The sequence below is a fragment of the Prionailurus bengalensis genome, chromosome E2 (genome assembly GCF_016509475.1).
Source record: "Prionailurus bengalensis isolate Pbe53 chromosome E2, Fcat_Pben_1.1_paternal_pri, whole genome shotgun sequence".
Lineage (NCBI taxonomy): Eukaryota > Metazoa > Chordata > Mammalia > Carnivora > Felidae > Prionailurus > Prionailurus bengalensis.
The window spans coordinates 16,923,155-16,945,941 of NC_057352.1; the positions used below are offsets into that span (position 1 = coordinate 16,923,155).

General features: G+C 38.5%; 2 protein-coding genes across 3 annotated transcripts in view; both read right to left on the reverse strand.

The window, feature by feature from the left end:
• LOC122494983 (zinc finger protein 420-like) overlaps positions 1–14,871 on the reverse strand; it is a 58,962-nt gene extending 44,091 nt beyond the window's left edge. The window contains exon 1 of one of the 2 annotated variants that reach the window (XM_043600611.1): positions 14,570–14,871. The gene's annotated coding sequence lies outside the window, so the exon portion shown is untranslated. The remainder of the gene's footprint in view (positions 1–14,569) is intronic. The other variant, XM_043600612.1, reaches the window with a different exon arrangement.
• Positions 14,872–19,644: 4,773 nt separating this feature from the next.
• Positions 19,645–21,309, reverse strand: LOC122495005 (zinc finger protein 420-like). Its single transcript, XM_043600683.1, is given in 4 exon segments — positions 19,645–20,076; positions 20,079–20,618; positions 20,621–20,824; positions 20,827–21,309. Coding segments are annotated over 4 exon segments (1,455 nt in total). The 5' UTR covers positions 21,230–21,309; the 3' UTR covers positions 19,645–19,768.
• Positions 21,310–22,787: the final 1,478 nt, after the last annotated feature.

The following is a 22,787-nucleotide window of genomic DNA, read 5'->3' on the forward strand; positions in this document are numbered from 1 at the left end:
TCTGAGCTGTCAGCACAGAGCCAGATGCAGGGCTCAAACTCACAAATTATGAGATCATGACCTGAGCTGAAGTCAGCGCTCAACCGACTGAGCTACCCAGGTGACCTGAATGATGTTAATTCTTTAAATGTTTGATAAAACTCACCATGAAACCATCTAGGCTTCATTTTTCTATGTGCAAAGTTCTTTGATTACTAAATCAGTATCTTTGTATAGGTCTACTTAGATTTTTTTTTTCGAGTCACAAGCTTCAGTAATTTGTGCCTAAGTATTTGTCTATTCATCTAAATTATCAAATGTATTAGCATACATATGTTGATAGTTATTTCCTTATAATATTTTTTATTTTGGTTAGATTGGTTTTGAAATCTGCCCTTTCATTCCTGATGTTAGCAATTTGAGTCTTCTCTCTTTGTAAGTTAAGCAAAAGGTTGTCCATCTAGTTGATCTTTTTAAACAACCAAGTTTTGGTCTTGTAGATTTTTCTCTACTGTGTCTCTATCCCCTAGATTATTTATCTTCAATTCCAATCTTCAGTATTTCCTTCCTTCTCCTTGCTTCCGGTTTAATCTGCTCTTCTTTTTCTAGCCTGAGGTAGAAATTTAAATTATTGTTTGAGACTCTCTCTTTTTATAATATGGGAATTTGTAGCTATAAATTTCCCTGTAAACAATGCTTTTAGCTGCATCCCAATTTTGATATGTCATGTTTTCATTTTCATTCATATCAAAATATTTTCTAATTTCTGTTGTGATTTCTCCATTGATTCATTTGTCATTTATGAGAATGTTGTTTAATGTTAATATATTTGTGAATTTTTCAAATTTTGTTCCATTGTTAATTTCTAATTTAATTCCACGTGGTCAGAAAACATAATTTTATGACTTCAATTCTTTTAAATCATTTGAGACTTATTTTATGGCTAGCATATGGTCTATCCTGAAGAATGTCTCATGTACATATAACAAAAATGTGTATTCTGTAGTTTTAGGTGAAATGTTCTATAGATGTCTGTTAGCTTTAGACAGTTTAGAATGTTGTTCAAGTTCTCTATATCCTTATTTTTTGCCTAGTCTTCTATCAATTATTGAAAGTAGACTTATGAAGTCCCCAACTATTCTTGCTGTTATCTGTTTTCCATTAAATATGTCCATTTTTGTTTCATGTGTTTTGCAGTTCTGTTACTAGGTGTTGTATCTTCTTGATATTGTCTTTTTATCATGATAATATGCTCCTTTTTATCTAATACCAGCATTTGTGTTAAAGTCTATTTTATCTGATATTAATATAGCCAATCCTACTTGCTTAAGGTTGTAATTTACATTCTTTTCTCTCTCATCCTTTTCAACCTATTTGTGTCTTTGAATCTAAAGCGAATCTCCTGTAGGCAGCATATAGCTGGATCTTATTTCTAATTTTTAAAATGCAGTCCAAAAATTCTGTCTTTTGGCAGATTGGATTGCTTAAGCCTTTCACATTTAATATTAATATTGATATGGATGAACAGCATCTGCCATTTTGTTATTAGTTTTCTTTAGATCTCATGACTATGTTCCTTAGTTTCTCATTTTTTACCCTCTTTTGTCTGAAGTGGATGTATGTTAGTTTATCAGCTTAATTCTTTAAATGACTTAAAGCTATATATTTTAAAGTGCTTTTCTAATGATTGCTCTTAGGCAATCATTACAATATCCATCTTATTAGAAGCGACTTAGATTATTACTAACTTCATTCCAGTTTGGGGGAAAGTCTTTACTTTCAAATTTGAAAGATAGCTTTGCTGAATACAGGATTTTGGTTGTTTTTTGGTTTCTGTTTTCTGCACTTTAAATACATTGTCACACTGCTTTTTAGCTTCTATTATTTCTGATGAGAAGTTGGCTGTTAATCTTATTGTGGTTCCATTGTACATGATGAGTTAATTTTCTCTTATTACTTTCAAGATTATCTATTTTGGGCTGTCAACATTTTGATTATGATGTCTCTGGGTATACATTTCTACATTTATCCTACCTGGTACTCATTTAACTTACTGGATGGCTAGATTAGTGTTTTTCATCACATTTGAAAGTTCTTTGACCATTATTTCTTTGAATATTTTTTCATTCAAATGTAAAATCTAGCCTTGATACATTACAATATAGTCTTAGTATCAAGGCTGTTTTTGGCTTTTGCCTCAATATCATTAGTCATTCACTCAATTCTTGTTTTACTCTTGCTGGTTTTCTGTTCCATGTGTTTTATGAAGTTTTGAATTTCTGATTTAGATGTTGTTTCACATTGTCAAAGCTTATTTAATGAATTAACTCACACCAGAACCCTGTTACACTTTTCCTCTGTTTTCATGTTTAGTTTTGTATACAGTATTAGCTAAAATGGTTTAATTCTCACTTCTGTTTTCTTTTAGTAACTTTGCATATATGTGTATGTCCATATATATATGTGTGTGTATATATACATACACACATACATTTCCTACCATTTTCTGTTAATTTTTTCAAGTATTAGATTTGTGTTAAAGTCTATTTTGTCTGATATTAATATAACCAACCCAACTTGCTTAAGGTTGTAGTTTTTACATAAACAGGTATCATTAAAGAAGGATGTGAGATTTGGGGTAACTTAATAGAATTCCCAATTCAAGGGCATTTTCTTTTTTTTTTTTTTTCTTTTTTTATTTGAGAGAGAGAGAAAGAGAGAGAGAGAGAGTGTGTGTGTGTGTGTGTGTGTGTGTGTGAACACGGGAGAGAGAGAGGGAGAGAGAATCCCAAGCCAGCTCCACGCTCAGTGCAGAGCCTGACATGGGGCTCAATCCCACGACCCTAGGATCATGACCTGAGCTGAAATCAAGAATTGGATGCTCAACCGAGCCACCCAGACGCCCTGAGAGCATTTTCTTCTTTGATACTGTGATCTGCAATGTTCTTAGTAATAACAGCATAAACAGGTATCATTAAAGAAGGATGTGAGATTTGGGGAAACTTAATAGAATTCCCAGTTCAAGGGCATTTAGTTTCTGACACTTGATTCCGTTTTTCCTTTCACTATCATCCTTGAAGGCATGCCTCCCCTCCAGGAGTGGGCATTTCCTACGACTGCCAACTTCCAACTCACCATTTTCAAGAATCTTCCTTTCAGGGCGCCTGAGTGGCTCAGTTGGTTGTGTCCCACTTTGGCTCAGGTCATGATCTCAAGGTTTGTGAGTTTGAGCCCCACACAAGGCTCACTGGTGTCAGCACAGAGCCTGCTTTGTATCCTCTGTCTCCACCCTCCCACCCCCCCGCCTCTCTCTCTCTCAAAAATAATTAAAAAAAAAAAAAAAAAAGAATCTTCCTTTCAACCAAAAGGCAATGCTCTGGTCTAACAGGCTGTGAGTCATGTTGTATTTTCCCACTCAAGGTGGACCTCTATCTTCATGGGATTAAGTTATCCATTTTCCAACACTGCCAGCACTGCAATGTTTCCCTCACTTTTCTCTCCCTAACTCTTCAGTCTAGGATGGACATCAGAATTGGATCTGCCTGTTTGAGGAATGTATTTCCTCCACTTACATAGAAACTGAAGTTTATAGTAACCTCTAGCTCTGAATAAGGCTGTAGGCACAGACTGTTACATGCAGTTTTAATTGTTTTCCTTGTTGATTCATACTGCTTTTAAAGGGTATGTGGGAAGATACAAATTTAGGTATCCTATGGGAATCTTCAGAAGCTCTCCTAATTCCTTTCAATTATTTCAAAATTATAGAGAGAAAATCCAGTGAAAATTGTGAGATCTAAAAAACTGACCCAAATATTTGGAAATTTCATATTTGATAAAGGTGGAATCTTTAATCAGTGAGAAATATATGGACCTTTAAAAAGGTGATGAAGGGGATGCCTGGATGGCTCAGTCAGTTAAGTGTCCAACTCTTGATTTTGGCTTAGGTCATGATCTCACAGTCATGAAATCAAGCCCTGTGTTGGACTCCACACTGGGTATGCAGCCTGCTTAAGATTCTCTCTCCCTCTCCTTCTGCCCCTCCCTTGCCTGCACACAGGCTCTCTCTCAAAAAGAAATAAATAAAAAAATAAAAATAAAATAAAAAGGTGATGATGAAGTAAAATGAAAAATGAAAAAATTGGACTACTCCTCAGAATATATCAGATTAAGTTCCAGATGGAGGCCCTTGTGAAAATGTAAAAATTTAAATCACGTAAGAGGAAACAATGCCTGAATTTTTCTAAAATTCAGGAGTTAGAGAAACTTATCTAGCCATGAGCCAAATCTATAGATATTAAAGGAAAGATGGATATTTAACCACACAAAAAAAATTGATTTTAATTGGGAAAACACCGTTAGTAAAAGAAAAGATAAGTGACAACCTAGGAAAAGACATTTGGAACTTATATTACAGAGAAAGGGCTAACATAAATAAGATATAAGATGGCTTTAAAAGCAGAAAAAGAGGGGCGCCTGGGTGGCTCAGTCGGTTAAGCGGCCGACTTCAGCTCAGGTCACGATCTTGCGGTCCGTGAGTTCGAGCCCCGCGTCGGGCTCTGGGCTGATGGCTCAGAGCCTGGAGCCTGTTTCAGATTCTGTGTCTCCCTCTCTCTGACCCTCCCCCGTTCATTCTCTGTCTCTGTCTCAAAAATAAATAAACATTAAAAAAAAAATTAAAAAAAAAAAAAGCAGAAAAAGAATAATACTCCTATAGAAAAATGGACAACAGAAATGACAGTTCAAAGAAAAACAAATGCAAATACACTAAGTATATAAAGAGATGCTCAACTTTGCTCACTATAACAAAAATGTTAATTAAAATTACAATGAGACCAATATCAATGGAAAATACCCAAAAGTTTGCCAGTATATTCTTCTGGAAGATCCCTGAGAAAACCAGTAGTAAAATGTTGATTGAGTAAATGTACAGTTTCAAAGGAAGGAATTTAGCAATAACTAGGAAATTATAGAAGCATTTTACCAGTGACCCCACTCCTAGTAATTCCTTTCAAAGATAAGCTAGCAACATTTCAAAAAGATAAATGCTGGGGCGCCTGGGTGGCGCAGTCGGTTAAGCATCCGACTTCAGCCAGGTCACGATCTCGCGGTCCGGGAGTTCGAGCCCCGCGTCAGGCTCTGGGCTGATGGCTCGGAGCCTGGAGCCTGTTTCCGATTCTGTGTCTCCCTCTCTCTCTGCCCCTCCCCCGTTCATGCTCTGTCTCTCTCTGTCCCAAAAATAAATAAAAAACGTTTGAAAAAAAAATTAAAAAAAAAAAAGATAAATGCTGTTGAACTTGGTTTTTTATTTATATATCTTGTTGATTTTTCATTTCTTAATAATTTTTAGAATACTTCCACATTTTTTTGTATCCCTATAGACAATCATTATCTGCTAATCAATTTTTGGTTGCTTTTCAACGGTTACACTTTTTATTTTTCCCCCCAGGCTTGGTGAAGTGCCTACAATCTAAAGTAAATGTTGAATAGAAGTAGGGACATTACTCATTTTTCCTGATTTTTATTTATGGTCATACATTTTAAAACAATTCTGTTGAGATTTAATCCACACACCATACAATTCACATTATTAAGTGTACGAATCAATGGTTTTTAGTATAGTCACAGAATCCATTACCATAATCAATTTTAGAATACTTTCCTTATCCCTGCAATTGTTAGTCATCACTCCTCCAGACTATTTTCCAAAGCAGCTACACCATTTTATATTCTCTTTATATTTAAATATTATATTCTCACCAGTTGTATATGAGGGTTCTAATTTCTTCACATCCTTCTTAACACTTGTTATTATCTGTCTTTTCTATTTGAGCCATTCTAGTCGGTGTGAGTGATATTGCATTGTGGTTTTGATTTGTATTTTCCTGATGGCTAATGATGTTGAGGATCTTGTCACACGCTTAATAGTAATTTGTTTATCTTCGAAGAAATGCCTACCCAGATACTTTGGCGATTTTTAATTGGGTTGTTTAACTTTTTATTTTTAGATTGTAATATATCTATCTGCTGGACATAAGTCCCTCATCAGAAAAATGATTTGTAAGACTTTGGCCCATATTGTGTGTGGGCTGTCTTTGACTTTCTTGATGATGTTCTTTGAAGCACAAAAGTTTTTAATTTTGATGAAGTCCCTTTATCTACTTTTTGTTTTGTTGCTTTTGGTATAGATAAATACAAATACCTATAATACATATACACTCATGTGCTTCCTTATAGTATATTTTAAAAGATGGAATAAACTGCAACACAGAAGAAAGTGACTACTTATAGGTAGAAAGTACAACAATGGAGGAAGAGATCAAATTAAACCTTCTTTTGCATATTTGACTTTGGGACCAAGTACTTTATATAATTATAGGACAAAATTAAAATTTTAAATTTTTAAAAATTAAATTAAATTTTAAAAGACAAAATTAAATTTTAAAAGAGCAATCTCTAAAAATTAAAAAGTGAAACAAACAAATGTGATTCCAATTTGTGGCATAGCCTCTCAAGAGGCACTATTCCAAATGACTCTAGAACACACTAATTTGATTCCATATTCCTACTAGAATATACCCTAAAAAAACAAAAAGATTAAAATAAACAAAAAAACACCAAAAATAGAAAATTGGTTTCAGTAATCAAATCACTATTATTATTGAGTGTTCTTTATAAAGTGGGGAATAAAGAATCAGAATATTTTTTCCACACTTTATAAAGCAAGGAATAAAGAATTGTCCTTTTTCTGTTTCATGATCCCATCCAAGATACCACATTACATTAACTCATCATATCTCTAGGCTCCTTGGGATTGTGACAGTTTATTTTTTAATCTTTTCTCTTTTTTTAGTGTTTATTTATTTTTGAGAGAGAGAGAATGAGCCCACAAGCAAGGGGGGGGGTTGGGGGGGGGGGAAGACAAAGAATCCCAAGCAGGCTCCATGCTCAGCGGGAGCCGGATGTGGAGCTCCATCTCACAATGGTGAGATCATGACCTAAGCCGAAATCGACAGTCAGACACTCAAATGACTGAGTGGTTGCCACTGAGCCACCCAGGCGCCCCTATTTTTTAATCTTTTAAAAGATACGTATATATTAGCTTTGTAAAGCCATAGAAACAATGATCAACCCAGTAGCAATGAATATCCTAGCACCTAGAATATCGTCTTAAAATACCATTTCCCATTAATATGAAGGAGGCCTGAGTTAGGAAACGTACAAGAGCCTAGAAGAGGGTAATAATGGCGTGTTGGCCAAATCAGCCCACTGCTTGATTTCTGGTTTTGTTTGCAATTTATTTCAATTAAATATAATTCAATACAACTCAATCACTTTGGATCCCTGCCATGAGACAAGTCCTATTTGGGGCATTATTCAGCCAGTAACCTCACAAACAAAGGGTAGAAATGCATAACAATAAAATAACACATATTAATATGAGTCTTCTACTTTTCCTTTTCTCTCAAATTTAACTCCAATAAATTCCATGTATCCATTTTTCCCCCTAAACACACTATCGAGTTTATAAGAGGCCTTTTCATAAAAGGTGAGGTTCTGATTTGAAACATTACCAGAAATCTGACAATTGCTTCTTAGAAACAGAGTAATAGCATTTCTCTTTCATGGGTGTTACAGGGAATTTGATTTCCATTAAGTGTGTGTTCAGAAGGTGTGTATGTGGGAGGTGTTTGCTTAAAAACTGCAGCTGGTACCTGTTCTTTGTAACAATTTAATCATCTCTATCAGCATTCACTAAACTAGATACAAAATTTCACCCTTTAAATTCTTTTTTTTTTAAATTTTTTAAGTTTGTTTATTTTGAGAGAGAAAGAGAGAAAGCATCAGCAGGGGAGGGGCAGAGGGAGAGGGAAAGAATCCCAAGCAGGTTCTGCACTGACAGTGTACTTACAATGCACAGCCTGATGCAGGGCTTGAACTCATGAACCATGAGATCATGACCGGAGCTGAAATCAAGAGTCAGACAGTTGGGGCGCCTGGGTGGCTCAATCGGCTAAGCATCCGACCCTCAGTTTCTGCTCAGGTCATGATCTCGCGGTTTCATGAGTTTGAGCCCTACATTTGGGCTGTGCGCTGATGGCACGGAGCCTGCTTGGGATTCTCTTTCTCCCTCCCTCCACCCCCCTCTCTGCCCCTCCCCTACTCATGCTGTCTCTGTCTCTCTCAAAATAAATAAACTTAAAAAAAAAAAAAGACACGTAACTGAGTGAGTCACCTGGGTGCCCCTCACCTTTTAAATTCTGCTCCTATTTGATATACCCATTGTCTGTTTTTGGAAATAAAGTTTCATTGGAACTCAGCCATGTCCATTTGTTTATGTATTATATATGGCTGCTTTCACTCTACAACAAAGTTGAGTGGTTGCAACTGAGAAAGTATGACCCATAAACCTAAGAAACTAACTATATGGTCCTTAGCAGAAAGTTTGTCAACTCCTGACAGAGAAGATCTACCAAAAAGCAAGAAAGCTATCAAAGCCTACTAAGATCAAGTCAAAAAGACCCATGAGCCAATCTGAATAGGCTCCAAATGGTCAAATATGACACAATATGAATTTAAGTATACATAAATAAAATGACAATAGATTGAAACATTTAAGTGTATCAAAATCCATACCTTTATAATAATGGTAAAAAAGAAAATCAGTGGTCCCCAGAAGAGAATGCTAGCAAAACATCATTTCATTATCGTTCATTATTTCCTCATTTTGAAAACTGGTTAAGTTATGAGAAAAAAAAAATCTGTCCTGCCTCCCTTGAGCAATCTGTACCTCAAGATAACCAAGAAGTTGATATGGAAAATTTGCACTTTCTATAATTATTCCAGTTAAAGAAAGAAGATACAATTAATGAATTAGACTATAACTATTTAGCAATCTCTAACGAAATAATAATAGAAAATATCACAAAAAAGGCAGACATTATGTGCCTCTTCGTGGAAATATACATTAGCATCAGTGAATCATTTTGCCAAAGAGGTGGGGAAGAGGGTGGAAGGAAGCCTCTAGATACAACTTCTTGATCGAGCCTCTAGATACAACTTCTAAGAAATACATAAAAACACGTTAATGATGACAAATTGTGGGAAATTTTACTGGACAATCACCCAGTTTCTTCAAAAAATTCATTGCAAGGAAAGAGACAAAGAAAGAATGAGAAACTAAAGATTTTAAAAAAGACTTTATTAAAAGACTTATGAATCATCACAACACATGGATCCTATTTGGGCCCAGATTCAAAGAAATCTTAAAAACAAAGTTATCTGCCCTGTGGGGAAATCTAAACTCTAAATGGATATCTGATATTAAGGAAATATTATTATTTTTTCAGTGAGGATAATGGTATTTGATTATATTTTTAAAAGGCTATCATTTATGGGGCACCTGGATGGCTCAATCAGTTAACCATCCGACTTTGGCTCAGGTCATGATCTCATGGTTCATGGGTTCGAACCCCATATCAAACTCTGTGCTGACAGTTCAGAGCATGGAGTCTGCTTCTGATTCTGTGTCTCCCTCTCTCTCTCTGCCCTCTACCACTCATGCTCTGTCTCTCTCAAAAATAAATAAACATTAAAACAATTTTTTAAATAAATAAAAGACTATTATTTATACACACATTTATGAATAGAATGATACTTCTGGTATGTACTTCAAAATACTTCAAAATAATCCTAGGTGGGTAGATTAAAGACAATTGGTCATGAGTCAATCACTACTGAAGCCTAGCAAAGTGGTACATAGAGGTTCATTGCTATTTTTTTTTAATTTTTTTTTTTTCAACGTTTATTTTATTTTTGGGACAGAGAGAGACAGAGCATGAACGGGGGAGGGGCAGAGAGAGAGGGAGACACAGAATCGGAAACAGGCTCCAGGCTCTGAGCCATCAGCCCAGAGCCTGACGCGGGGCTCGAACTCACGGACCGTGAGATCGTGACCTGGCTGAAGTCGGACGCTTAACCGACTGCGCCACCCAGGCGCCCCTATTTTTTTTTTAATTTTTTTTAACGTTTATTATTTTTTTTTTAATTTTTTTTTTCAACGTTTATTTATTTTTGGGACAGAGAGAGACAGAGCATGAACGGGGGAGGGGCAGAGAGAGAGGGAGACACAGGATCGGAAACAGGCTCCAGGCTCTGAGCCATCAGCCCAGAGCCCGACGCGGGGCTCGAACTCCCAGACCGCGAGATCGTGACCTGGCTGAAGTCGGACGCTTAACCGACTGCGCCACCCAGGCGCCCCTTAACGTTTATTTTTGAGACAGAGAGAGACAGAGCATGAACAAGGGAGGGGCAGAGAGAGAGAGGGAGACACAGAATCTGAAGCAGGCTCTAGGCTCCGAGCCATCAGCCCAGAGCGCGACGCGGGGCTCGAACTCACAGACCGCGAGATCGTGACCTGAGTTGAAGTCGAACGCTTAACCGACTGAGCCACTCAGGTGCCCCGGTTCATTGCTATTTAATCTATTTTTGTACATGTTTGAATTTTTCACAATGAAAAGTTAAAGAAAATACTGGTCAGGACTTAGCAAATTGATTTTACCACACACAAAAATCAGGTTAACAACCCCATAGTTTGAAAAACTCTACAACAGCATATTAATAATTTCCTTAAACTTTCCAACAACCAGCAAAATACCTTGACTGAAACACAAAATCAGAAAATACTGGTTAGAAAAGTGACAATATAGCCTTTATGAGGGAAAAGATAGCAAAAACTATTAAAATTTAAAGTCCACATAAAAGTTATCCAAGAAATTAGCATTCATTCTACCAATAAACTCATTGATAAGCTAAATGTTATATATTCAAGGAAAGTTATCCCACCATTGTTTATAATAGTGAAAGACTGATAGCCATCTGAAAGTACAGAGAATTCCTTTGGCAGTCAGTACTCAAGAAACTAGTCACGCTGGCTGCCTCTGAAATAGGAAAAGTATGAGACTAGAGGCAAGGCTGGAAGGAAGAATTCACTGTATACTCTTCTGAACCTTTTAAATACTTAAACAATAAAAAATAAAATTGAGGGGCACCTGGCTGGGTCAGTGGTGGAGCACACGATTCTTAATTTCAGGGTCGTGAGTTCAGGCACTACACTGGGCGTGGAGCTTACTTTAAAAACACACATACATAAAAAAAAACAAGAGGGGCGCCTGGGTGGCGCAGTCGGTTAAGCGTCTGACTTCAGGCAGGTCACGATCTCCCGGTCCGTGAGTTCGAGCCCCGCGTCAGGCTCTGGGCTGATGGCTCAGAGCCTGGAGCCTGCTTCTGATTCTGTGTCTCCCTCTCTCTCTGCCCCTCCCCCGTTCATGCTTTGTCTCTCTCTGTCCCAAAAATAAATAAACGTTGAAAAAAAAATAAAATAAATAAATAAAAAAACAAGAAAATTGAAAACTAAATACTCAAAATCAAGGCTTTTGAATTTTACTCAGAGATGTGTTCTAGTCCTTAAAAAATCTTAGAAAAAGACTAAGTATAAAAATGGAATTGAAATATTTATCAGGTGAATAAATGTACCTTAGATCAAAAGGAGCAAAATGGAGTGGAATAACTTCTTTGGGTCCATTCCTTCTGGCCCCATTATTCTATGGAATAGCCAGGCCTAAAGACCAGAACACTAAAAGGATCCCTTTTATGGAGTTTCAAAAGAAAAAAAGCAAAAATTCCCACACCATGAAAAAACAGAAAACACTTCAGAGACGAAAGAATGATTTACCTTGGATAAAACTCTCAGTTGTCCAATAGTGGCTCTTCCTTTAGTCTCTGGTGACCCGTGTAAGTTAACTTACAAAGTTAAGACAAAGCCATTAATTGGTAAGGAATAAAGAATCTTGAGACACCAAGTCTTTCTTTCTTTCTTTGTTTTTTCCAATTTTTATTTAATTTCTAGTTAGTTAACAGTGCAATACTGGTTTCAGGAGTAGAATTCAGTGATTTATCACTTGCATATAACACCCAGTGCTCATCATAATAAGAGCCCTCCTAAATACCCATCACCCATCTAGTCCTTCCCCCCCCCCCAACTTCCCTCCATCAATCCTCAGTTTGTTCTCTATCTTTAAGAGTCTCTTATGGTTGGGGCGCTTGGGTGGCTCAGTCAGTTGAGCGGCCAACTTTGGCTCAGGTCATGGTCTCACATCTCCTGGGTTCGGGTCCCATGTGTTCGGGTCCCATGTCAGGCTCTGTGTTGACAGCTCAGAGCCTGGAGCCTGCTTCGAATTCTGTGTCTCCCTCTCTCTGTCCCTCCCCCACTCACACTGTGTCTCTCCCTGTGTCTCCTCAAAATAATTAACATCAAAAAAATTTTGTTTAGGGGCGCCTGGGTGGCGCAGTCGGTTAAGCGTCCGACTTCAGCCAGGTCACGATCTCGCAGTCCGTGAGTTCGAGCCCCGCATCAGGCTCTGGGCTGATGGCTCAGAGCCTGGAGCCTGTTTCCGATTCTGTGTCTCCTTCTCTCTCTGCCCCTCCCCCGTTCATGCTCTGTCTCTCTCTGTCCCCCAAAAAATAAATAAACGTTGAAAAAAAAAATTAAAAAAAAAAATTTTGTTTAAGTATCTTATGGTTTGTTTCCCTCTCTCTCTCCCCCCTCCCATATGTTCATCTGTTTTGTTCCTTAAATTCCACATATGAGTAAAATCATATGTTATTTGTCTTTCTCTGACTGACTTATTTTGCTTAGCATGTTACATTCTAGCTCCATCCACGTCGTTGCAAATGGCAAGAGTTCATTCTTTTTTATGGCTGAGTAATATTCCCTTATATATATACCACATCTTCTTTATCCATTCATCTGTTGGTGGACATTTGAGGACACCAAGCCTTTCTTTGAGCCCAGACTGACTTGTTAGAAGCAAGCAACTACTTCCACTCCCTCCATTTACTCAGAAGTAAACATTCAAAGGAAGGTTAGAAAGAGACTGAGAACCAGAGTCAGAGAGTACCACAGAGGGAAGGTCGAGAATTCCCACAGGTCTCCCCAGGTGATTTCCTGAGGGAAGTGATTGGAATCTTACAACCCTGGCTTTTTTCTCAGCCTTCCCCCCGCCCCAACCTGGGACTATTTCTGGTTCTTAAAGTCTCAATCTGAGATCAGGTTTGTGACTTAAAAGATAAATTTATCTGGAATCTTTAATCTGGGACTCATCTTTCTAAGTTCCCAAATCAGGCAGGGACATTTCCAGGGAACTTGGGCCCCCATGGCTACAAGGAGAGGGAGCAGCTGTTAATGGCTGACTCTAGCTGGTCTTAAGAGTTAACTTCCTTCAAGTTAACACACTCCTTGCTTGCTGACTCAAGGCCCCTGATCTGTGACAGAACTAATTTGCTTCCTTTGAGATATGCAGACCACTGACCTTCAGGAATAAAGGACCAGAATGTTCCCAGGCCACAGAGGCAAGCCTGTTTGAAGCTCTCTTAGCTTTCTGATTAGCCCAGCAATCTTTTAGCAAAATGTTTTTCTCGTTTAAGGTCACACAAATGACTTTACTGACCTCCCTCTGTGCATCTGTAGACCTTGCCCTCCTTTTCAGAAAGAACAGAGTACTCTTGCACAACCCCCAGGTACCAAGGAACAAGACTTTCTTGCACAACCCGCCCAAACTCAGAGTACCAAAGAACCAGAACTTCTTGCACAACCTCCAAGCACTGAGATAACTCTACAGCTAGCATCAACTAGTCTACACATAATCCAGAAATGTCACAGACCACTGCACTCCCTTAACTGATTAAACCCCTTTAAAATTCTCTGGGCCGGGGGTGCCTGGGTGGCTCAGTTGGTTAAGTGTCCGACTTCAGCTCAAGTCATGATCTCGCAGTTTGTGGGTTCAAGCCCCCTGTGGGACTCTGTGCTGACAGCTCAGAGCCTGGAGCCTGCTTCGGGTTCCTGTCTCCCTCTCTCTCTGCCCCTCCCCCATTCACACTCTGTGTGTGTGTGTCTCTCTCTCGCAAAAATAAACATTAAATTTTTTAAAAAAAATCTCTGGGCCAAAGATAAACAAGAAAACAAACAAACAAACAAACAAACAAACAAACAAAAAACACAAAACTAAATAAAAATGTCCGGGCCAGGGAAAAACCAGAGAGCTGGCCTTTGGACAAGACTTGGCCTACCCAGCTAGCTGACCCGCCTCCTGAATAAAGCTCATATTGCTTTTCAATCAAAACTCATCTCTTGTATTGGCCTTTCCAGCTGGTAGCCCAGCTTGGATTTCCGCAATGCAGCAAGCCACAGAGACCCCACAACCACAAGCTTCCAGAAACTGTCGAACCTCCAAATAGCCTCAGTGTGAGCATATCTCTATCCATGCCTGCCCGCAGTCGGCTCCCGGCTAGGCACAGCTGAGAGGGAATAGACACATAAAAAAGCAACGACATAATTAAAGAAGGAGTCAATCTCACAGCTTCGCACAAGTACGCTCACAGCTGGAGACACAATCAACACTCCTTCAAGTGGTCACACATAACCATGCAGTCTCACAGGCACATTACGTCACACATTCACACACATACACTGACGTGTGAAGGCCTAGGGCTCCACACACGCCGGTCTCCGACGCCGGGCTCTGACACGCCTCACCTTCAGCTTCCCCAGCGTCAGGCTCACGTCCCCCAGTCCCGGAAGAAACCAACGGCCTCGGTCGCCGCGCTGTTCCACTCGCTCCAGCACTACGGAGCTGACCACCTTAGAAGGAAGTGACGTTACACCCGGAGGCCTCTGGAAAGTGTAGTCCAGAACACGACAGACCCCAAAGAGCGGACAACCCGACTAATCCTCCCCGGGCTCCTAACGACAACCTGCTGCTCCTCCGCTCACTACCGACGAACCACGCAACCTGACAGTCCCAGTTTCCCACCGGGGTCACTCGCAATCGCAATCCCCGTTGCTTCCGGCTAAACGCCGGAAGTTTATTTCCGCCCCGAGGACTTCTGGGACTTGTAGTGTGGCCTAAAATCCCCCCACCCCCACTCCCCCCCGGAGAGCTGATGGGACAGTCTTGAACCCTCAGCCGCAGATTGAGCCTTGCTGCGGGAGGTGACTCCGCAGAGTTTGGAAGACCCGCGGTTGGAGGACACGATAGAGCGGAGTCTGTAGAGGCTAAACATGAGGAATACTTGGGCCCTAATGGCAGTCAGGCTTGTGGGGAAGTAGAGGGAGAGTGATGCTTTAGTGCTGGTGTGCGTGCGTTGGCTTCAGTTTATGACCTCGGGTGTGATTATGCTGCTGTGCCCGAGACTGTATTTTACGGTTAAAAAAAAAAAATGTTGAATGTTTAAAGTACAGTTTTTGAATGTAGCATAAAAAACTGCCCAAATCAGCTGGGTAAGTTTTCAGAGATTTCTCAGACCGTATAACTAGCACCCCAGAAGTCCCCTACCTGCCTCCTGTAAAGTCTCCATCATCTAACTTACAATGTAGATTAGTTGTGCCTGATTTTGAAGCTTACATAAATGTTATCATATTGTGTGCACACTCTTTTCCCCCTTTGGTCTGACTTCTTTCTGCCAATTATTGTTTGTGAGTTTAATCAATAAAGTTAGTTCATTCTCATTGTTGATGGTATTTGGCTTGTTTTCAGCTTGGGGCTACTAAGAATAGTGCTCCATAAACATTCTTGTTTGTAGTCTTTTGCTGTGTATATGTGTCATCTTGGTTACATATATTTTTAGGAGGAGAGTTGCTAGGTCATAGGTTACATATATGTTTAGCTTTAGTAAAACTAAACACATTGCCAAATGGTGTTCCCAGGTGGTTTCCCAATTGGAATTCCACCAGCTCTGTCTTGTAGTTCTAATTGTTCTGCCTTTTAACATACTTAATATTGTATGCCTTTTCCTTTTTAAACTTTCTGGTGGATGTATGGCTGTTTTCCTTTGAATTCCCCTGATGTGTACATTTGTATACCTTCCATAACAGTCAAAGATACCCAATCAACTTTAGCATTTATTGTGGACAAACAAGAGGAGCAGCAAGAAGATTTATGTCCCCTTGCAGAGGTGTGTGTTGTATGTATTGGTGTTGATCCAATGCTTTCAATATTGCCTCTTTCCAAACCTTATAAGGACAAATAGGACTGGAGTAAAGGCAAAGGTCCGTTCTTCCTGAAGAGCGACCCAAGGCCACATGCACTAGTCAAAGTATGTTGGGAACTTGACAGTGACCAAGGTTGCCAAATATTTGAAGCCCTTTTGGACGTTGGAACATAAGTTACTGTGATTCCAGGAGTTTTGGGGGTAGGGGAACACTGTACTTTTGAATAGCAGGGGAAACCTGTACTCTATTTCAATTATTTTCACAAATGCATTCCATTGTCTTTAGCTATTTCTGTGTTTTTTCATAGTTTATTAAAAATATAGATTATAAAAGTTTCTAGTATTCTAGTACATGCATCAATGTAAACTTTCTTCCATGTTCTTTTGTCAAGCAACATTTTCTATACAGAATACCCACTATTATTTATTCCTAGAGCAATTGTAACTTGTGTTGATTTTATCCTTAACAAAAGGGTGATGTCGATAAGAATCAAGTCAGTATTCAGATAGGTAGCTACCCTATGTGTTCTCTTATCAGTCAGATAATGTGTTCTGTATTATACATTTGGTAATAAACCTCTTCTCATTATGCCGTGACAGTTGTGATCTCAACCACCCCATACCCATTTATATACACTTTCTCTCTGATATGAATGTCATGATCAGCATAAAGATTGAATTCTGCAGGAAGAGCTTACTACATCTTAACATCTTTATTTGATTTTGTTTTTTTCTTCCCAATATGGAGTGTCTTAGTGAGTAAAGTGTACATTATGGTTCAGTGTCGAAGACTCTTAAGTCTAAAGTTCTTTTTTGGCCAGCAAAAGAGCAGATGCAGGATTAAAGCGAGACATGGCTAATGTCCAGGAAAAGACGAGAGCCCTGAATAAGGGTCCATGACCCATATTTATTCAGATCAGAAGGCCTACAAAGGTGATGGGCGTGTACAAAGAGACAAACTGTAAACATTAACTTGAGGCTGTGAGGGGGAAAGGGAGGTTTTGAAGATATACCATGTTTGGGGTTTGGGTCAGTATAAAACAAAATCCTGGCGCCAGGCAGATGGGTAGATGGTTGTTAACGGCAGACAGGAGGTGCCATGCCTGTTTATCTTTGCCAGCCTACGGGGGATGAGACAGATAGGAGAAATAGCCTCAGGGTTAACAAGACACCTTTTCTTTTGTTAACCATCTCTGCTCTGGGCTGCTTTGCCTGCAGCGCAGTGGTCCATAGTTCAGTTCACCAATTTACCTAACCTGGCCCTATTCTCCCATGAAAGCAGCTTTTCTGCTATAGTACTAAATTGGGGGTGCTTTCACCCTGAATATATTTGATCTTGTTTATTTTACATACCTATGTATTGGGCCCCTTTGCACCATTCCTATTTTAGGCCTTTGCCTCTCCCTCTCTATTTTGGGGGTTCTGCACCCCCTTTCTATTTTAGGGTGCGTTTGCACCTATTTCTGGCACCTTTGTGCCTCCCTATTCTCAGGGTGCCTTTGTATCCCATATTCTTGGGGTGCCAATCTGGTTTACCCGAACTCAGGTGTGAGCATCTTATGACTTTGTATTTCTTTATGCCTTGCTAACCCATTGGTGTAAGCCCGGGGGATCCCTAAGCTTATCCCCCACAGCTCAACACCATTCCATAAATAAAATAGATGAAGATAATAGTGACTAACATTTACTAAACAATTCACTAGTTATATTCATGCATTCATAACTCATTTACTCATAACATACCAATGACAGTTATGTTAGTCACCTCAATTTTGCCATACTTGAAGCAAAACATATACGATTGAAAGCAATATATATATAATGTGTGTGTGGAGTTGCATTAAAAAGGCTCTTGAGGGGTGCCTGGGTGGCTCAGTCCGTTGAGTGACCAACTTCAGCTCAGGTCATGATCTTGCAGTTTGTAAGTTCGAGCCCCGCATAGGGCTCTGTGCTGATGGCTCAGAGCCTGGAGCTTGCCTTGGATTCTGTGTCTCCCTCTCTCTGCCCCTTCCCTGCTCATACTCTGTCTCTCTCTGCCTCTCAAAAATGAATAAACATTAAAAAAATTTTTAAAAAGTCTCTTGAGGGGCATGTGCATAGCTCAGTCAGTTGAGCATCTCACTTCAGCTCAGGTCATGATCTCGTGGTTCATGGATTTGAGCCCTGCATTGGGCTCTGTGCTGGCAGCTCAGAGCCTGGAGCCTGCTTCAGATTCTGTGTCTCCCTCTCTCTGCCTTTCCCTGCTCACACTCTGTATCTCTCTCTCTCTCTCTCTCTCTCTCTCTCTCTCTCTCTTTCTCTCTCTCTCAAAAATAAACAAAACACTTAAAAAATGTTTTTAAAAAGGCTCTCAAATGAAACTGCCAACAGTGGTAACTTTAGGGGAGAAACTAGAGGAAGGGAAATAGTCAAAGGGGAGTTTAGCTTATCTGTAATATTTAAAATTTTTTAAGTATAAGACATTCACAGATTGTTTCAGAAATAAAAAATAAAGCAGGCAAGTATACGAAATGCAAACAGGATGTTGAAAGGAGCATTGTTTATAAAGACAAAATTTAGAAGGCAAACATTTTATCAATAGACTAGTAAAATAATAGTAGAGCCACACAGATAAACATTAGCTCTATTCAAATAAGGATAATGATATACTATTTACTGACTTGGAAAACTGTTCATGCTATGCTCTACCACAGGAAAGGCAATTTGTGAAAAGGAGTTTCTTTTAAAATTTTCTGAAAGAATTTGCTTTGAAAATTTTGAGAGTGGTTATTATAATAGTTTCTTTTGCGCTCTTTGAAATTTTCTGAAAAAATTACAATAAAATGTTAATATTAAAAGTAACACTTCAAAAAAAAAAGTAACTCTTCAAAAAGGCAGTACAGGGGCGCCTGGGTGGCGCAGTCGGTTAAGCGTCCGACTTCAGCCAGGTCACGATCTCGCGGTCCGTGAGTTCGAGCCCCGCGTCAGGCTCTGGGCTGATGGCTCAGAGCCTGGAGCCTGTTTCCGATTCTGTGTCTCCCTCTCTCTCTGCCCCTCCCCCGTTCATGCTCTGTCTCTCTCTGTCCCAAAAATAAATAAACGTTGAAAAAAAAAAAAAAGGCAGTACAGTTCTATTTGTATTAAAATATATAAAAATAATGAAGAAAAGAAGGTACAGGTATAATTACAGATATATAAGTATGTATATACATACACATATATAAACATATGCAAATGAATGATAAATCATTGCCCTGAAACTTAAGCATATATATATATATATATATATATATATATATATATATATATATTTTAAAGCTTATATAAATAAGACTGTACTGCCAAAACAGCAGGAAAAGCAACTGGAAAGAATAAGTAGTGATGGGTTCAAAATCTTGGAGAAAAATAAGTCAGCCCAGAACTGTAAGCACAATTAACAATTTTAATAATCAGCAAATATACATAAGACCAAAAAATACCTAGAATTATTGTAGGAAAAGTAAAATAAAATTCTAGGATTATTCTGTAATAAATTCTCTGACATTTAAGGTTGACATGCACCAAAGTTTTCATTTTTTTCATTCAAATTTATAAATTCCTGATATTAAGTAAGAAGTGAACTATTGATGGTCTTCTAATATTTACTATATCCTTGGGCAATTTCAGCTGTCAATACCAAATAAAGGGCTCCTCATATTAATTACAGGATCTAATCAGCATGAAGTCCTAACTCAAATTAAGTGAATGCCTTTCCCACAAATTATTTTCAGAGCTTCTTACCAGCATGACCTTTTCTACGTTGATTGAGATTTAAACTACGTACAAAAACCTTCCCATATTCTTTGCGTTCATAAAGTTTCTCACCCTTGTGAATTCTCTGATGTTGAGAAACGTCTGAAGAATGATAAAAGGCCTTTCTACATTCCTTACATTCAAAGGGTTTCTCACCAGTATGAATCCTCTGATGCCAGATAATGGCAGAGCTACTACTAAAGGTTTTCCCACATTCCTTACACTCATAGGGTTTCTCAACCATATAAATTCCCCAATGTTGATGAAGGTCTGAAAGTGATAAAAGGCCTTTCCACATTCTTTACAGACATATGGTTTTTCACCAGTGTGAATTCTCTGATGTTCTGTAAGTATAGAACTGTTACAAAAGGTCTCTCCACATGCCATACAAACATAGCGCTTCTCACCTGTGTGAATTCTCTGATGTTCTGTAAATTTTGAACTGCTACAAAAGGTCTTTCCACAGTCTTTACATATATAGGGTTTTTCACCAGTATGAACTCTCTTATGTCGATTAAGGGTTGAGCTACTTCCAAATGTCTTAGCACAATTTTTACATTCATAGGGTTTCTCACCACTACAAATTCTATGCTGTATAAAAAAATACGATGCACTCTTAAAGGCCTTGCTACATTCCTTACATTCACAGGGTTTTTCACCAGTCTGGATTCTCTGATGTCTTTTAAGATCCAAGGAATAATGAAAGGCTTTGCCACATTCTTTACATATATAAGGTTTCTCACCAGTGTGAACTCTCTGATGTTCTATAAGTATTGAAGTGCTATGAAAGGCTTTTCCACACTTCTTACATATATATGGTTTCTACCAGCGTGAATTCTCTGATGCAGAGTAATGGCTGGTTTGCTACTAAAGGCTTTTCCATATAACATACATTGATAAGTTTTCTCATTGGCAAGAAGTATCTGATGATAAATAAGGTCTGAGGAATGATTAAAAAAAAAAATCCCACTTTCCTTAGCTAGACAGGGTTCCTCACATGTGTAAACTCTCTGATGTGATAGAAATATTGAAAGGCTTTTCCACATTCTTTACCCTCATAGATTTTCTCCTCAGGATAAATGCTCTGGTGGACACGGTCTAAGACTCTACCACATTCCTTACGCTCACAGTTTTCATTAATAAACATGATCTGATGCTGAAAATGTTTTGAACCCCTACTAATGGCCTTCCCATATTCATTATGGTTCCTGAATTTCTTACCAGTATCAATTCTCTGATGTGTAGTTAGTTGGAAGTCACATACAAAACCTTTCTCATAGTTCTTGCATTCCCAGGCTTTGTCTTCAATATAAGTTTTTTGATATGGAGTAAGAGATAGGTGCTGACTGAAAGTGTATACATTTTCATAGTTGAAAATAACTTGTTTAAAAATTTTCTCACAAGATCCTTGTTTTTCATCAGTTTTTCTTTTCATTCCCAGTCATTTCTATAACAGGAACACTCAAGTTCATGTTTTGTAAGACTTTCCAATATAAACTATTGGGGTGATTCTATTTCATAAACTTCCTCCTTCAGAGATAATTCCTTGGTTTACACCTAGATTCGTGGTCTGAAAGAAAGCATAATAGAAAACATTTGCTTCCCCCCCCCCCGCCGGAAGAAATGAAACTTTTATGGTATAAATAGGGGAATTAAATTAAAATTAATGTATATGAGATGTGAATGATTTATACAGTGATCAAATACACTCATGGAATTTGACAAATGCACAAAGCATGTGAATTGATAGGAAGTCATACGGGATCATGAGATAACTAGGAAATTTTAAATGAATAGTTTTCAATTTTTGACACAAATTAAAACTACACAGATAATATTTTGCAACTGTCCGAATGGCAAAAGTCTAAGTGTTTGACAGCATATTCTTTCAGGAAGCTATGGAGAAATGGACTCTCTCACTCATTACTAGCTGGATGACAAAATGGTACGCACCCCCTTGTGGGGGAGAATTCAGCAACATTTAGCCAAATTATATACTTACTTATCCTTTTATAAACCAACAATATGAGTGACATGACTCAACTCTAAACATATACTGACATAAATTTTAGAAGATTTACTCACAATGCCCTTCAGTGCAGCACAATTTATAATAGCAATGACTGGAACTAACTCAAATGTCCATCCTTAGGTAACTGGTTGAAAAAACTATGGTGCATCTACTAAGTGGAGTATATTTTCCAACCGTAAAAACGAATGATGAAAATCTTCAGACCTCCCTGAAGTTATCTCCCGAATATATTGTTAAGTGAAAAAAGGAAGGTGGACTAAATTGTATATAGTATGCTGCCGTGAAAGTAAGAAAGGGAGATTTTTAAGATATACACATTGCTTTTATTTAGGAAAAAAATGGAAAGGTAAAGTCTTGCTGGGGGGGGGGGGGAGTGGGTGGGTGGGGGATGCAGAACAGTGTGGAACAGACTGGGATAAAAGCTAGACTTCCCTGAATATACCCTATTTTATGGATTTGCCATTGAAATCTTGGAAATATTCCATATAATTATTTTAAAATGGAATTTTACATTTTAAAATGCTTATTTATTCGGGGACAGAGGACACATGCACAAGCAGGGGAGGAACAGAGGAAGAGGGAGAAAGAGAATCCTAAGCAGCCTCCATGTCCAGTGTGGAGGCTGATGTGGGACTCAATACCACAACCGGGAGAGCATGACCTGAGACAAAATTAAAGGTCAGATGTTTAACTGACTGAGCCACCCAGATGGCTCCAAATTGAATTTTACAAAGATACCTCCAACTACCAAAAGCAAATTAGACAAATGATTTTAGTTTTATAATCAATTTTGGCATAATCAGAGTAGAACTATTGGTGATCATTTTAAAATTCAGTAATCTACCTGTGTATCACCAGTGGATCATAACCCATACTTCTAACAAAGAAGCAAGGATGTGAGAACCTGCATGACTAGATACCAAGATGTGTACCACATTTAGTCTCATTTCAAACCACACAG